The sequence below is a fragment of the Oryx dammah genome, unplaced genomic scaffold (genome assembly GCF_014754425.2).
Source record: "Oryx dammah isolate SB20612 unplaced genomic scaffold, SCBI_Odam_1.1 HiC_scaffold_2, whole genome shotgun sequence".
Classification (NCBI taxonomy): Eukaryota; Metazoa; Chordata; class Mammalia; order Artiodactyla; family Bovidae; genus Oryx; species Oryx dammah.
The window spans coordinates 183,454,932-183,471,642 of NW_024070186.1; the positions used below are offsets into that span (position 1 = coordinate 183,454,932).

The 16,711-nt window shown below is 49.4% G+C and overlaps 2 protein-coding genes across 2 annotated transcripts in view; both read right to left on the minus strand.

Moving 5' to 3' along the window:
• Positions 1–101, minus strand: part of MAZ (MYC associated zinc finger protein) — a 5,496-nt gene extending 5,395 nt beyond the window's left edge. The window contains exon 1 of the mRNA XM_040258923.1: positions 3–101. Coding sequence (XP_040114857.1) covers positions 3–38 — 36 coding nt within the window. The 5' untranslated portion in view covers positions 39–101. The remainder of the gene's footprint in view (positions 1–2) is intronic.
• A 703-nt stretch (positions 102–804) lies between these two features.
• KIF22 (kinesin family member 22) lies at positions 805–16,656 on the minus strand. Its single transcript, XM_040258754.1, has 14 exons — positions 16,559–16,656; positions 9,402–9,597; positions 7,967–8,094; positions 7,722–7,876; positions 7,121–7,330; positions 6,800–7,030; positions 6,510–6,663; positions 6,249–6,384; positions 4,017–4,185; positions 2,602–2,770; positions 2,155–2,222; positions 1,179–1,388; positions 1,032–1,091; positions 805–943 (listed from the first exon to the last, which is right to left on the minus strand). Exons 1-14 carry the CDS (start codon positions 16,611–16,613, stop codon positions 896–898), a joined length of 1,989 nt encoding a protein of 662 aa, XP_040114688.1. The 5' UTR covers positions 16,614–16,656; the 3' UTR covers positions 805–895.
• Positions 16,657–16,711: the final 55 nt, after the last annotated feature.

Sequence of the window (16,711 nt, forward strand, 5' to 3'; positions counted from 1 at the left end):
ACCTGGAAGATGAAGCTGCTCCAGTTGCCGGGATCCATGGCGGAGGGAGGGAGGGAGGTGGCTCGCGCTCACCCTGGGGCGGGAGGAGGAGGAGGCGGCCGTGGGGGAGGGGGGAACCCGGGGAGGAGGCGCGCGGGGCGGGCGGGAGGGGGGAAGGAGGAGGAGGGTGGGGGGAGCGGAGCACACTGCGCGCGGGGAGGGAGGGCGGGCGGGGGGCGCGAGGACACACAAGAGGCTGGAGCGGGCGCGAGCGCGAGCGCGCGCTAGGCCCGCGGGAGGGGGGAGGTACAAGAGGGACTCTGGCGGGAGGAGGGACAGGGGAGCCACCCAGCAGCCGGAGTCGCCCCAAGCGCGAGACCCCTGAGACGGCCGCTGATTGGCTGACGATGGCGCAGGTGGTGGGCGCGCGGGAGACGGGGCGGCTTCTCTCCCCCCCCACCAAGATTCCACCCCCCCGCTTCCCTCCGCCAGCGGCCGTTATTCCGCACGCACGCGCACAACCTCGCTGTCGTTGTCGAGCGGGAGAATAGGGGAGCGCGCGCCGGGTTACGGATGGGGCGGGGCTAAGCTCTAAGCGCGCGCCCGCCTAACGGTCGTCGTCCTAGGACTTTCGCGGGAGCTTTTTGTTTCTTCTCGGCCACCGTCCCGTCCCCCTCCCATTCCAGCGGTTTATTTACAATCCTGCGCTGCTTCGTGTTTTCCCAAAGATGGCGCCCAAAGAAGTTTGCAGGCTGAGCTTGTGGCCCATCCCAAGGGCAATTATACCCCGGCCCCGCCCCCGTAGTCCCAAGAATCAGGCTGAAGCAACGGAGTGAAAACTGTATTTACAAGACAAGCAGTTACACAAGGACTTAAAAAAAAAAAACTGGAGGGTACAAAGGAGGCGAGCCAGCAGTCAGGAGGGGCCACAGCCCTGGCCCGCGGCAAGACCCAGGATGTTTGCCTGCAACACAGGAGGGAAAGGGAGAGCAGGTTTAGAGCCCGGCAGGGCACAAACCAGGGGAACAAGGGGGCCCGAGCCGCGAGCTCACCTTCAGGAACGACTCCATCTGTTTCCCCGACATGCCCTCCACGCGTTCCAGGTCCTCAACCTGGCAGGACAACAGCAATGGGGAAGGGTCTAGGCCAGGTGTCCCCCACCCAACTCCATTCCAGGGCTGTCCTCCCTGGGCCATTACCTGGCTGAAGGGGCCGTGGAGCTCCCTCCAGCCCACGATGAGCTGAGCCTTCTTTTGGCCAATGCGCTGCAGGCTGCGCAGATCACGGGCTGAGCCTTCGTTCAGCAGATCTAATATTTTTTGGCGACCATGGGCCAGTAGCTCTGGGCTGATCTGCAGCTCCCAGCCGTCCTCAGCCTTCTCTGGCTGTGATGCATCCAGGGAGTCCAGCTATGAGGCAGGAGGTGAGTGACAGAAACAGCAGAGTTTGCTGTTCGGCCCGTTGGCAATGAACCGCTCTGGACTCCTCTGCCAAGGATAGGAGTCTTAACAGCAGCTACCTGCCCGCCCTCCCCAGCCTGTTTCCCTCCTGTCTAGTGTCTGTTCCCGACACCCTTCCCTCTGGTCACTCTGGCGTGATTCCCAATTTATCTGATCTGTGAAAGAGTAGAATAGCGTTGTTGTGAGGATCAAATGAGTTAATGAATGTAAAACACACAGTAAGCTCTTAAATCTGGTCCCTCATTTCTGAAAAGGAAAGAGTAAGTTTTTTCATCTCCAGGAAGGCACATAAGACAAAGTACTCAACAAATGACTCTCAACTGATGTCATCTCAGTTTAAAAACTGAGGTGTCTTTCAGTGTTATTTCTTGACTGTTTAGTTGTCTGCCTAAGTGGGCTCTATAGTTTGTAGAGGGCAGAACCCAGGCTACACACTGTACCTAGTAAGTAGCTACTGACAGAGTGTGAGCCATCAGGAAGAAAGAAAAATAACAGGTGATGGACACCTATCCTGCTAGGTACATTCATATTACCACATTTCATCCTAAATGCCCTGTAAGACATTCGGAGGGTAAGCAACACGGAAGGGTTGTAAATAGCTGATTAAGTGTATGGACAGGCTACGTAACTCTGTGGCCAGTCCTCTTCCCACTAGAGGTCTCGAGGCCTCTTCTCCTGGGCTCTAGGTGTAGCCTAAGCCTGCAGCGACTCTCACCTTTCTCTTCCGGCCTTTCTTCTTCAAGATATGGATCTCGGCATTTGGGGATGCTGCCTGCTCCTGAACTGAAAGTAAGAATTATGAGCTGGAGTCAGAGCAGAGGCCACTTTTCAGCCCCCCAGTAGCCATTTGGTCTTCCGTTACTGATTCCTCAGTTCCCCTCCACCCCAAGTTAACCTTCTCTTTTGTTTCCACAGGACCTTTCTTCTACTTGTACATGAAAGTAATCTCAGTTGGTCTTTCATGATAATCAGGTATGCAGTGGTCAGTCTACCCCACTGTACTAAATGAGAGCAGTACACCCAGTTCTTATTTCATATCCACTTTCCCCCTTTCCATCATGGTGGGAGGACATGAGTGATGTAAGGACAGCTGCTCCAAATACCGCCTTCCGTCCAAGATCTCAGTTATCTGGGCCCTTCTGGACCCTACAGCCAAACTTACTCAGTTGTAGAGGCATCACCACTGCCTTTTTGAGGGGCTTAGCCACTGTGACTGTACGGCGAGCAAGGGGTCGGAGCATTGTGGAAGAGTAGTTCTCTTTCTCCTTGGGGTCAGCAGCCTCCTGGGCCAGCACTTTGGCTTCCAGTTCTTTTTGCTTCATCTTAAGCCTCTGTTAGAAAGGTTCAGGGAGAGATATGACCCAGAACCAACTTTAAGGCAGTGGATTAGGAAAGTGAGTCTGCAGGGCTCTGAGGCCTTAGAAGAGCACAGTAAGCACCAACAAGAGAAACTACCAGGAAAAAAAAAAAAACTACCAGGAGACAACTGGAGCCCAGGGTAATTAAGGGCTTTCTTGGACGTGAGTTTGAGTGAACTCCGGGAGATGGTGATGGACAGGGAGGCCTGGTGTGCTGCGATTCATGGGGGTAGCAAAGTCAGACACGACTGAGTGACTGAACTGAACTGAATGATCAGGGAAAGAGATGTGGAAACAGTGTAAGACTTTATTTTGGGGGGCTCCAAAATCACTGCAGATGGTGACTGCAGCCATGAAATTAAAAGACGCTTACTCCTTGGAAGGAAAGTTACGATCAACCTAGATTGCATATTCAAAAGCAGAGATATTACTTTGCCAACAAAGGTCCGTTTAGTCAAGGGTATGGTTGGGATGTGAGAGTTGGACCGTGAAGAAAGCTGAGCGCCGAAGAATTGATGCTTTTGAACTGTGGTGCTGGAGAACTCTTGCGAGTCCCTTGGACTGCAAGGAGATCCAACCAGTTCATCCTAAAGACCAGTCCTGGGTGTTCATTGGAAGGACTGATGCTGAGGCTGAAACTCCAATACTTTGGCCACCTCATGCAAAGAGTTGACTCATTGAAAAAGACCCTGGTGCTGGGAGGGATTGGGGGCAGGAGAAGGGAACAACAAAGGATGAAATGGCTGGATGGCATCACCGACTCGATGCAGAAGAGTTTGGGTGAACTCCGGGAGTTAGTGATGGACAGGGAGGCCTGGCGTGCTGCGATTCATGGAGTTGCAAAGAGTCGGACACGACTGAGCGGCTGAACTGAATGATCAGAGTTGCCCAGAGGTGGAAGGAGCTTCTTTGTGAAATACTGAAGGGAAAGGCTATTTAAGCAGAGAGTCCTGACTTAATTTGATCTGGGTTTTATTTAGCAAATGGCAATGTCCTACACTTGTACCTGGAATTTTTTTCTCTTGCCCCCTCACTTAGGATCTCAATAATTTTTCAAAGTTCAGCCATGTTAAGGACATTCAAGCAGAGAACTGAGGAATTCCAGTGTTGGGTGAAAACTGGATGCTGGTCCAGCCTTTCTGGTCCTTCCCTATCTGAAGATCCTCTGACTGTTTCTCAAGGTCAGCAGGAATCCCAGCTCCAACCTCCCAACACTTACCTCAATTTCCAAATCCTTCTCTTCCACTGTCTTCATAAGCACCATCCGCTCTCGCTTTGGGGTGCTCAGCAGAGGGGTCCCCTGGCTCCCCTGGGAGCCCAGCAGACGGTCCAAGCTTAGAAGGCGCTCCAGCATTGCTGGATCCATGCTGCTTAGCTTCTGTAGAGGGCTGAGCACACAAAGAGGTTACTCCGCACTTACCTCTTCTCTCATCATCCTCTCCAGCAGCAGGATTCCTCTCATCCTGCCTTAACTTGGTGTTTCTGTGGTTCTAGAACCCTACTATTAACTTGCTGGTAACCCTGTACAAGTTATCCAGACACTCTGGGTGCAGTGTCTTCTTTAGGTGAATGGGGATCAATCACTACTTGCCCAGGTAAAGCTCTCAAGGAGGCCAGGAGATCAAATGAGAAGAAGCATTTCATGACCACTGAATGGCAGGTATTCATGGGATCTAAGACATCCCCCTGCCCTAAGGCACTCACTGTCGAACAGTAAGAGATCATAAGGTGACAGCAAGGGCCATCCGTGTGCCTGTTCATTTGGAGGAGCAGTGGGTGCAAGATTCATGGAGGAGGTCCTCTTTAGCAGGGCTCTGAAAACCCCTGAAGACCTCAAATGCCAAGCCTTTCTCCTGTGGGCAGTAGGAATAGCCTATTCAAAAGGAGACCTGACTTAATCTGAACATGGTAACATCTGTTCCTTCTGTCTGGAATTTCCCCCTCACATCTGATCTCAATTGTCATTCAAAGTCAGTTTGATGCTACCTTTCTGGTGATGCCAGCTTGGCTGTGTATCTTCTTTCCTACACTATGAACTAGCTTCTCGAGGATAGAAACTGCCCTGTTCTTTATGTACAAGGGCCTCGGAGAGCAGGATCAGAAAGTACAGGTGAATACAGAAGTCATTTCTTCTTTCCTGGATGGCGCAGAACAAAAGGATCCTCCTTCCCTATTGTGCTCTGTACTGTCAACCTTTCGTCATATATGATGTTCCCATCTTGCTTCCTCTACTGAAATGTGAGCCCGCTGAGGTCAGGGTCTGTTTAGGTCTGATGTGCCCCACATCTAATGGCAACCCACTCCAGTACGCTTGCCTGGAAAATCTCATGGACGGAGGACCTGGGTGGCTGCAGTCCATGGGGTCGCACAGAGTCAGTCATGACTGAAGTGACTTAGCAGCAGCAGCCCCACATCTGAGGTTACCCAAGGTCCCTATCTGGCAGAGACCTTGCCTGTTCACGTGTTTTACAGATGTGCATGTGTATATGTTTCTCTTGAGTCTGTACACATATGAGAGGGGACTGCTGACAAACAGTTTAAGAAGGACAAGATCGAGAGATGGGATTCCGAGTGAACACAAGTACCTAAGTGCTTTTTGCCATCCTTTCTAAAATAGTGAGTTGGTCAAAAAGTTCAGGTTCTTCTGTAAGATGCTATGAAAAAACCTGAATGAATCTTTTGGCCAACCTGATTCAACTGTCCCCTGGGGCAGAATGTGCACTAATCCTTGGCCTCCTCAGGTCACCTCTATTCAGTTCTTAGGACTTAAGAGAGTTGAGAAGCTTTATTGGAGCTAGGGGTAGAAAAAGGACAAAGATCAAGATGCAAGTGGTTCCTTGGAAGGCTAGGTGGCCAGACAGAGAAAGCAAGACCACTGAACAGGGGTGACTTGAACATGAGTGCATACTGGGCCATGAGGTGGGGCTATCAGAACAGGAAGGGAGGTCACACACCTCCCTTGTTTGGATTCAGCGTAGAAGCAGGGCAAAGTTAGGACAGCAGCTGACCCCATGGAGAGTTACAGAAAGGCTGGACTCTGGACACACAGACTGAGTCTCAATGAGACATCTTTCTATCTCTTTGCTGTGCTTTATCCTTGGGACCTGAAAGACCTGATCCTCATTACTCCTTGAATCAGAAGCGAAAGTGCTCATCCTTGAAACATTGGTGCCAAAATGTGAGACTTTGCTGACTGCCTAAAGCAATTGGAAAATAGAAAAGGGGGGTGAAGGTGGCAGCTAGGAGCTCAAGGAGCCTCCTTATGACCCCTGATAGCAGCATCAAGGCTGGAGGTTGCAATGAATTCAGTAGAGTAGGATTTTGGCTGAATCCAGTGGAAGAACAAGTTCACAGCTCAAGGATCCAACAGACTAAACCCACAGCCACTCTGCACCCAACCCAGGCACAACAGGAAAGGGACTATGCCCAAGACTCCTCCCTCTCTGCTCACCTGAGTTTCTGGGAGGCAGAGGCTGGAGCTATTGGGAGTTCCGGACTCCCAGTTTCCTCTTCCTCAGGGCCTCGGGCTCTCTTTGCCTCTGATGGGCCTAGCAGTTCTTTCTGAGACAGTTTTACAGGTGCCAAGACTAGGGGAAGACGGCAGGGTAGGGAAAGAGGGGGCGTCAATTTCTGTGCTGATCCTTGGTGGATTCAGCAAACTCCCCAGGTGTCCAGCCTTGGCCTGTCCACTCCAGCCCACCCAAGTCCTCACCAGGAAGCTGCAGGCTCTCATTGGTAAAAGGCCGGTTGATCACCTCCTTGGACCTGGCTGCAAAGTTGAGTGCAGAGACTGTGTCCAGGTAGAAGCGTCTCTCAGGGGCAATGTTGGCAATGAGGATACTGTGAGCTGAGCCACCCAGAGAGTCCTGAGAGATAGGGACAGGGCAGGGTGGGTAAGTCAGTAGCCTCACCTTCCCCCTCCCTGACCGCTGTTCCTCGATACCCCAGCAGGCCTGAGAACCCCTTCCTCCAGCCCCTTTTACCCGAGATGGGAGGCCTGACCTGCAACAGGCGAGTGAGCTTGCTGTCCCGGTAGGGTACCCGAGGGAGGCCCTGGTTCAAGGCATCCACCACCTTGCCCAATACAAACAGGGAGGTGTTGATGGCTCCACTCTCCTTCAGCCTCAGGCCCTTGTTGCCTGTGCGCCGGTTGTCCTCTGAGCCAGCCAAGTCAATCAAGTAGAGTTTCCCTTCCCGCTGGCGAAATGGAGCCAAGCATTCTCGCTGATCTACCTGGAGGCAAGAGCAAGGGCCCCCATTTAGTTCAAATTCCGGGGGCTCCACAGGTCCTCACCCCTGTCGGGGGTGGAGGAGGGGTCTCACCTTAACCAGGAGCACAGCATGACTGCGGGAAGAGCGCTGGTTGAGCCGGGTGGCTCCCACTGTCCGATTTCGGCTGGCTGGCAGGAAATGCCGCTCAAAATCAGCAAAGCTAGTGATGGGCTTCTGCGTGAGGCCCGGAATCAGGATATTTCCTCGGCAGTCTTCTCGAATCACCAGGTCTCCAGATGAAGGTTCCAAGAGGTCTAATACCTATGTGAGCAGTGAGGGGTAGGGCCAATTCTCCACTTATAGGCTGCCTACTTCCTGCCTGTGGTTCTCATTTTCTTTACTAGATTCTCAGAGTTGTGCCATCTGCTACCCCAACCTCTGTCTTTCCAGGTGTTCTTGCTAGATCAAAACATCATGTTCCAGAACCGGGTCTGATTTTTACCTTTGTTTCTTCCCTCTCCAATCAGAAAGGGCCCTTGAGGACTTCCTGGTGGTCTGGTGGCTAAGACTCCACACTCCCAGTGCAGGGGGCCTGGGTTCGATCCCTGGTCAGGGAACTAGATCCCACATGGCAACTAATGATCCCACATGTCCCGCAATTAAGACCCTGAGCAGCGAAATGAATATTAAAAAATAGGGCTGGGGGGCTCACCTTTTCCTGGTAGATCTCTAAGTAGGACATAGTAACAGAGAGGGCCCATGGCCGGCCCTCAGCACCCTCCTCCCTCGTGAGCTGTAGGAGGTCCATGAGAGCCCGAGGAATCACCCCAGGCTGCTCTGGGCTGCCCAGCATCGTGTGTGTCTTCCCTGGGGAAAGAGTGGAGAGAGCTGTGAGATTTTCTTCCCCGTTCCCAAGTCCCTTCTGGCCCAGGGCTGCTCTGTATCTGGCCTCCTCACCTGCCCCTGTGGGCCCATAGGCGAGCACACTGGCATTCTGCCCTTCCAGCAAGTGCCTCAGGATGGGCTGCACCGATCCTGCATAGATGTCCTGCTGAGAGCTCCTCTCCCCGTAGAAAGCATCAAACCTGCGGGCAGGAAGAAAGGCGGGACTCAGTAGAAGGTTCCATTCTCACCCAGGTCTAGAGGATAAAACTGGTCTCACAATTTAAGGGTCTCTATTATTCTTCTTACACAAAGATCTAAGAAAGTGCCCACTGAACACCCATTCTGTCCCAGTCTCTGTATTGGTGTAGAAACACAGAGATGAATTTGGTATCCCTGCTCTTAGGAGTTCTGCAGTCTGGTGGCATAGATAGATCCCCACACTTTGCTGCGACTCAGGAAACAAAGATGAGGATGCACTAGAAGGAGTAACATTCTGCCTGGGGAAGGAGGATTTTTGCCAGAGAGAGAAGAGAAAGATACTCTAAGTGTCAAAAATAGCACACAAGACATGGTATAAAAGGGCCAGGCTTCCCAATCCTTTTTCATAACACAGAATTTATAGAAAGTGGCATCTGTACACCACATGGAGTAAAGACTAGATGAGACTTGACACACCTGAAGCTTAGTCACGGTACTCTGACGGAGAAGCTTCGGTTGAGGCAGGGATTAGCACTGATATAGTGGAGTGTAGCATGTGCTGGGGGAAATGAGGCTGGGAAGAAACTAAAGCCAAGTTGTCAAGGGCCTAGAACAAGGTTGGCAAACTTTTTCCATAAGAAGCCAGATAGTAAATATTGGGGCTCTGTGGACTACATGGTTCCTTTCACAACTGCTCACCCGTCACTGTAGTCAGGCAGAAAGCAGCCGCAGATAGTATGTAAATAAATGAGCATGACTATATTCCAGTAAAGCCTTATTTACACAAAGTCTGCTGACAGATTTCACCTGGAGATCTTAGTTTGCCACCCTCTGGCCTAGAATGACGGGCCAAGGAGCCTGAACTTTAAATCTCCCAAGGAATTTTAAAACAGCTGTGAGCTCTATCCCCCAAATATGGGCGGTCTTATCTGACACCACCCAGCCACAGCCTGGGTTGGCCGGCTGGTCTATGTTTCCCCAATCCTTCCCACCCCTCCCCAAAGGTCCAAGCTGGACTCCCCAGCTCGCCTTTGCTGCTCCTTCCCCACTTTGTGCCTGCTTCCCCTCTAAGACTGTGAACAGCAACGTGCCTGACTCAGCCTCCAGCCTTCCCCACACTCTCCTGGAGAGGCCCTATCTCAGTGGGTACCCATGAACATTACCCAAAACAAAGGTGTGGCAAACAAAGCTGCACGAAGGAAGGAAGAAGGATCCTCAGGAGGAGGTCTGAGAAATCGCTTCTGGGCAAGTGATAGTGCGAGCAGGCCTAGGAGAGAGAGAGTGGGAGGGAGTGTGGCCTGAACCTTACTGGTATTTGAGAGTCTCTTGGTGGTTCCTCCAGTTGGCAATCTCCAGAGAACAGCTGTCCAGGCCCCGCACACAGGGGGTGTCGTTTTCTCCAGCTGTCCCATCCACAAATGGGCGCAGTCTCACAGCTACCCTCACTCGAGCTGGAGGTGGGCGCCGGGCAGCTCCCACCTTGCTTAGCCGACAGCGACCGGCTCCTAGAAGATCATTTTTTAGGCATGAAGTATTGTGGCAGCTTTGCTGAGAGATAAGGGTATGAGTGGGCTTCCCGGTGGCACTAGTGGTAAAGAACCCACTGCCAGTGTGGGAGACATAAGAGACACAACTTTGAACCCTGGGTGGAGAAGATCCCCTGGAAAAGGGCATGGCACCCCACTCCAGCATTCTCGCCTGGGAAATCCCATGGCCAGAGGAGCCTCGCGGTACAGTCCATAGGGTTGCAAATAGTGGGACACGAGTGGCGCAACTGAGCACACACGAATACACAAGGGTAGCAGTCTTGGAGGAGGAGGTAACTGAGCTGACCCCTGAAGAATGAGTAGGGTCACTGCCAAGCATTTCAGGGAGAAGGAAAGGCATGTGCAAAAAATATGGAGGGGTGAAAGCAGGCCCCCGTGTGGAACCACTAAGGCAGGACTGTGTGTGTCCTGTAGGTGAGTCGAACACAGAAGGGCAGGATGGAAGAGAAAGATGAATCAAATACACGGTCTCAGGCAGGGTGCAGTGGGGGGCTGAAGGAGAGAGATTACCTATGGCTGGAACCATAAACCCGATCGTGTACTTAGCAAACATTCACATTCATGAAGCACTGGCTAAGTGCTGCTGCTACTAAGTCGCTTCAGTCGTGTCCAACTAAGTGCTAGGCACACTTTAACTTCCCTGGTGCCCCTGAAAGGTAGCTTCTGTCAGTCCTATTTGCCTGTGAAGATGCTCACAGAGGTGCAGCCACTCTCCAAGCACCTCGGTGGTTTAGGCCTGGAGCCCTGTGGCTATTACTGTATCTTGAACCATAACCTACATTGTGTCTTCTTTGCTATTCAGAGGAATAAACAGGGCTTATTTAACTTATATGCAGAGTACATCATGGACTGGAAGAAACACAAGCTGGAATCAAGATTGTCGGGAGAAATATCAGTAACAGATATGCAGATGACACCACCCTTACGGCAGAAAGTGAAGAGGAACTAAAAAGCCTCTTGATGAAAGTAAAAGAGGAGAGTGAAAAAGTTGGCTTAAAGCTCAACATTCAGAAAACGAAGATCATGGCATCTGGTCCCAACACTTCATGGCAAATAGATGGGGAAACAGTGTCAGACTTTATTTTTTTGGGCTCCAAAATCACTGCAGATGGTGATTGCAGCCATGAAATTAAAAGATGCTTACTCCTTGGAAGAAAAGTTATGACCAACCTAGATGGCATATTCAAAAGCAGAGACATTACTTTGCCAACTAAGGTCCGTCTAGTCAAGGCTATGGTTTTTCCAGTAGTCATGTATGGATGTGAGAGTTGGACTGTGAAGAAGGCCGAGCGCCAAAGAATTGATGCTTTTGAACTGTGGTGTTGGAGAAGACTCTTGAGAGTCCCTTGGACAGCAAGGAGATCCAACCAGTCCATTCTGAAGATCAGCCCTGGGATTTATTTGGAGGGAATGATGCTAAAGCTGAAACTCCAGTACTTTGGCCACCTCATGCGAAGAGTTGACTCATTGGAAAAGACTTTGATGCTGGGAGGGATTGGGGGCAGGAGGAGAAGGGGACGACAGAGGATGAGATGGCTGAATGGCATCACTGACTCGATGGACGCGAGACTGAGTGAACTCCGGGAGTTGGTAATGAACAGGGAGGCCTGGCGTGCTGCGATTCATGGGGTCGCAAAGAGTTGGACACAACTGAGCGACTGAACTGAACTGAAAAGCTGAGCAAAACCCCAGCATCTTAGTAGACTAAGAGACTCCCCCCGCCCACCCATAACCTTGACAACAGAGGCAGGGAAGGAAGCCTGAAGACTGTGTCCCAGAGATCCCCCTGGGAAGGTCAGGGGACCACAGCTCATTTAAAGGGAAGCTCTTTCCACCCTGGCTGTGCTGGGTGTGTCTGCAAGTTTGGCCTCAGTTTCTATCCTGCTCAGCAAGTAGATAAAAGTGGGTGTAAATTGTAATGTATATACAGATAACCTAGAGGAGCTAAAGATTCTGCATTTCTAGCAACTTCTAGGTAATGCTTATGCTGCAGTGGAACACTGAATTGTCAAGGTGTGGCAGACCAGGACCTCACAGGATTCTTCTAGGATTAAGGAAGTGGACATTTGCCCCATCTAAAACCCAGTCACTGGACTCCCTGGCCTTTCTGCGCCTCTACTTTTGCCTGGAGTTTCCTATATATATAAATTCACACATACACACATATGCCCCCCTGCACAGACTGTTAAGTGATGGTTTTCTCTCCATGAAGGGTCATGTGGGTTTATTTTCTATGTTACCCAGTTCTGTAATGCTGTAACATTTGCAGTAAAAAATAACAGGACTTCCCTGGTGGTCCAGTGGTTAAGTGCTTCCATTACAGAAGGTGTGAGTTCAATCCCAGGTCAGGGAACTAAGATCCTGCATGCCAAGCAGTGTGGTCAAAAAATTTAAAAAAAAAAAAAAAATGCAGTGCTTCTCTGCAGGAAGTTTTCTGTTTAGTTTGCTTCTCATAATTAAATCTAAGTCATTTGGCAGTGGGGGGGGGGGGTAATTATTTTTATCATTAAAAAACACAATTAAGATAAAACTGAGGGGAAAAGAAAGACCTTTCTTTCTGTGAACTGAAAAAAATCTATGAGGTAGGTATTTCTGTATTTCAGATACCATACTGTAGCTCATAGCTAACAACAGAATTCCAACCTAGATTTCACCTCCAAAAATCTGCTTTTAATGAGGATGTCGTATTGCCTCCCTGTCACATACCAATTGGGAAAGTTCTTGATAGCTCTGACTCTCCATTTTTGCTGGTGGTGGCAGCTGGTTGCTGGGACCCACGGACCTCATATTAAGGTACCAGGCTGGTATCTGTGGCCAACATAGAAACAGGACAGGCTACCCCAGGAAGACTCTTTAATGTAAGTAAGGTGTACCCACAAGCAGACGGCCTGTTCCAAAAGCTGGGCCTCCGTTCCTTCATCTGACAAATGAAGCTAGCAAGCCCATTTCTCACTTTAAAGTTTCCGAAGCACTTGGGCACCTAGTTTTCATTTGACCCTCATGGCAGTCCTGAAAGTCAGAAGGAAGTAGAAACATGCAGATGAGAAAACTAAGACTGCAAGGAGGTCAAAGACTTCTCAAAAATGTGTGCAGGAACCTCCCCTTGCCTGTCTTTCCCAGGTTTTTTTCAGCGAGAAGAGAACAGGGATGGTAGATACAGAAGCACTTAAAAAAGCTCAGTGAGCAGTACAAGGGGAAGGGGAAGTCTGTGGTGATGTAGAAAGAGTATAGACTCTGGCTAGACAGAGCTGGATTTCAATTCCAGCTCTAACACTTATCAGCTTGTGACCTTGGGCAAGTGACTTAACATCCATGAGCCCCAGTTTTCTTATCTATAAAATAGGGTGAGGAGGGCCTTGGAAGATCTTAATGAGGATTAAAAGTAACATGTAAAATGTCAACAGAGTAACTAGTACATAATAAGTAGGTTGGTAACAATTCTAGTTAAGATGGCCTAGGTTCAAATCCTAGCTCTGCCACTTACAACTAACTAACCTGGGGAAATGATTTTCCATTCCTATGCCTCAATTTCCACAACCTGTCAAAATGGGAATAAATAAAAATACTTGTTGGGGTCTTATGGCAGTAAATAAGGTCATTCACATAAAAGTGCTTAGAACAGCAATAGCATTGGTGTGTGTGTGTATATGCTCAGTTATGTTGGATTCTTTATGACCCCATGGACTGTATGTAGCCTGCTAGACTCCTCTGTCTATGGAATTTTCCAGGCAAGAATACTGAGTGGGTTGCCATTTCTTAGTCCATCGGATCTTCCCGAGCCAGGGATCAAACCCGTGTCTCTTGTGTCTCCTGCCAACTGGCAGGCGGATTCTTTACCCCTGCGCCACCTGGGAAGCACAACAGCACTGGTACTTGATAAAAACCCAGTAAGCATCTTGTTATATATTCATCCATTTTCCAAATGAGGAAATGGCAGTATAGAGAGGTTAGCTAGCTTGTCCGTAGTCAATAGCTAGCTAGTGACAGAGCTTCAGATGAAGGTCTAACTCTAAAGTGCATTATGTGATTCCTGGGCGTTCTTAGACCCTACATCCCCATGGGCCTCAGAGTCGGAGACAAGTTCGTCTACTAGCTGTGTGACCTTGGGAAGGCTTCTTTCTTAACCTCTTCAAACCGCAGTTTCTTTTTATAAAAATAACAGTATCTACCTCATAAGATTGCAAGGAGCCAGAAAAATAATGTACATACAATGTTTTAACACAGCGCCAGCATAAGCACTCCACAGATGTCAGCTACTGTTGTAATCACACATCTTCCCTTCAAGGCAACAACTCACCCCTGCCCTCATCATTCAGCAGGGTCACCAGTGACCTCTTTACCACTAGAGCCCACAGCCCGGTTCAGTCCCCACCCTGTTTGACTTCCCTGCAGTATTCAACACCCCAGATCCACTTTCCTTTGGAAAATACACTTCTCCCTTAGTTTTCCTGCCACCCACCAGCTGTCTAGTCACTCCTCAGTTTCTTCCAGTCTTAGATGTTTTCCCTAAGCTCCTTCTATCCTCTTTCTAGATCAGGGTTGCTCAATTCCTGCACTATTGATATTGTGGGCTGGATAATTCTTTGGGGGTGGGGCTCCTCTGTGCCTTATAGGAAGTTTAGCACATACCCTACCACCATGACCACTGCAACAACCAAAAATGTCTCCAGATATCACAAGTGTCCCCAAGGGGAACACAGCTGCCCCCAGTTGAGAACACCATTACTGACTGACTAATTTCACAGGCATGGTCACCTGTGCTCCTGACTTCAATTACCATCTCAAGGCTAATGACTCCTAATTGACACTTCCACACCAGAGTGCTCTCTGCTGCCCTGACACCTCCTCTTACATGGTCTTTCAAACTCCACTCGTCTTAAACTGAATCCTTCCCCATCCCTCTGCAACCCCATCTTCCTTCTACGCTCTCTAATGTAAATAAATGGAACCAACCCCAAAGATCGAAGAGGCTTTCTTAACCTCATTTCATTCTCTCATTTCTCCATTAACATATGTTAATTCTACCTTTTAAAAATAAGTCCACTTCTTTCCTACTGTGCCGTCTTTGCCAAGATTGTCTTCATTTCAACAGCCTCCCCACCGGTCTCCTTGCCTCCAGTCTCATTCCCTTCTAATCATTCTCCCTCTACTTCCTCCCTAGCTTCTCCATCACACTCTGTGTAGCTGTACATTTGTCTGTCTTTTTCATCTAACTGTGAATTCAGTGAAAACAAGTCTTATTTGGCTTGCCTTTATATTCCCAACATCCAGCACAGAGTAGGCTCTCGGAGGTATTTGCTGAACAAATTAAAATCTGTCAAATGAATACCATAAACTGTAACCACTGCCATTCTTCCTCCAAAACTCAAGAGTCCAGGGGAAGTTGGAAGGAGGCACATTCACACAACTGCCAATGGTAAGAGAGTCTATTTCACCATAAAAGCCACTTTGAAAAAAATAATACATATTTCTTAAAAGTCACTTGGAGGTTGGGCGAAGTTAGCACTTCTAATTATTTCTAATTTCCCCCTCTCCGATGATTCCCAAGCTTCATTCAACTTAACTCTTCTTTTATTGATGAGGAAATTGAGCCAAAGAGAGCATCTTTGGCCCCTCTCTACAACATAAATAAGAAATAGATCAATTGGTGGTCTTTTTGATCCAACAAAGTGTAGCCAACTTCTATCCAACCTTTGAAACCCACTTCAAATATCACTTCCTTAATGAAGTCTTCCTAGACTACCCAAGAGTTTACTTCAGATTCTGTGTTCCCTATCGCAGTTTATACCTACCTCTCATTGCTTTTTCACGGTTATAGATTTTTATGACTATCTATTGATACAGACTAAAGCTCCTCTAAAGAAGGGACAATATTCATTCAAGCATTTTTATGATATCTACAATGTACCAGACACAGTGGGTCTTGGAAGGCTCAGGGTAGGTTGTGCTCAGACGGCAGGAATATCATGTGCTTGGGCAAAATGGTTAAGAGCAGAGACTCTAGAATCAGATTTGCTGAGTACAAATTCAGACTCCACTATTTACTGGTTGTGTTAACTTTGAGCAAGCTTTTTAACCTATCTATGGTTCTTTGGTTTCTTCATCTGCAAAACAGAACAATAGTAAACTACCTCATAGCAGCATGTAGAGATTAAATGATTCATCACCATAAAGTACTTACAACTGTGCCTCACCCCTAGCAAGGGCTCAACATGTGCTTGACATCCTATTAAATAGGTTTGTTTCCAAACAGGGCCCGACAAACAGTAAGTTAAGGTCTCAGATAAATTCTATGGTGCCCATTATAATCACTGACCAGAATTCAGTGTACACGAAGGCAGAAGAGCAAGATTCTGAATGTCCTAGTAATCTTTCCAAACAGTTCTGACTTGCAGGGCTATAAGAAACAGTCCCTATTTCCCTTTTCTGTAGTAAGAGTACATCTTATGTGTCAACTCACACCCTGCTGCTGCCCGTCTGAACCTCTTACCTCTCTCAGGGATCTCCCTGCACCCAAACAACACGTCATACAGGAACTCTTCCCCCAGCCAAACTCTTCCCCCTTTTGTCCCTATGGTTAGAGTACAAAGTTAGCTACTTTTCGCTCGCTTACTCCTGTAGTCTTCCGAGATAGGTCACTCTCCCCATTTTATTAACAAAGAAAACTGAAGTTCACAAGGGAAAAGTGAGCTGGGGTCAAAAATGCGCCGGAACTAGGTCTCAATGCGGGTCTACAGACCGACACCGAGAGCAGAAAGCAGAACTGCGACTCCCACCCACACTCCCAGCTTGCTCCTCCCCGCCCCCGCGCCATCCGCGGTCTCCGGAACAACTCACGGAGCCCACACTGGACTCCGACCCATCGCCCCGCAAGACTCCAGGCTACAGCAGCCGCCCTGCTCGAGTCGGGCTAACTTACCCGAGATCGCCGCCGCCATCTCGCGTCGCCTCTGCGCCGGGACCCCCACGTCCATCCCACTCCCTCCCGGGGCCCGCCTCTCTATTCGAATTTCCCGCTGCCCCGCCCTCTCCATTGGGTTGCACCAATCACGGCTACTCGTCGCCGGAAGCT

What these genes read in the sequence shown, in the direction of transcription:
- KIF22 (XM_040258754.1), bottom strand. Translation starts at nt 16,613, where the DNA reads ATGGACGTGGGGGTCCCGGCGCAGAGGCGACGCGAGATGGCGGCGGCG. An exon ending in ATGCTGTGCTCCTGGTTAAG is followed by an intron (nt 7,031 to 7,120) that starts GTGAGACCCCTC and finishes TCTTGCCTCCAG; the next exon opens with GTAGATCAGCGAGAATGCTT. An exon ending in GGTGATGCCTCTACAACTGA is followed by an intron (nt 2,223 to 2,601) that starts GTAAGTTTGGCT and finishes TCTTACTTTCAG; the next exon opens with TTCAGGAGCAGGCAGCATCC.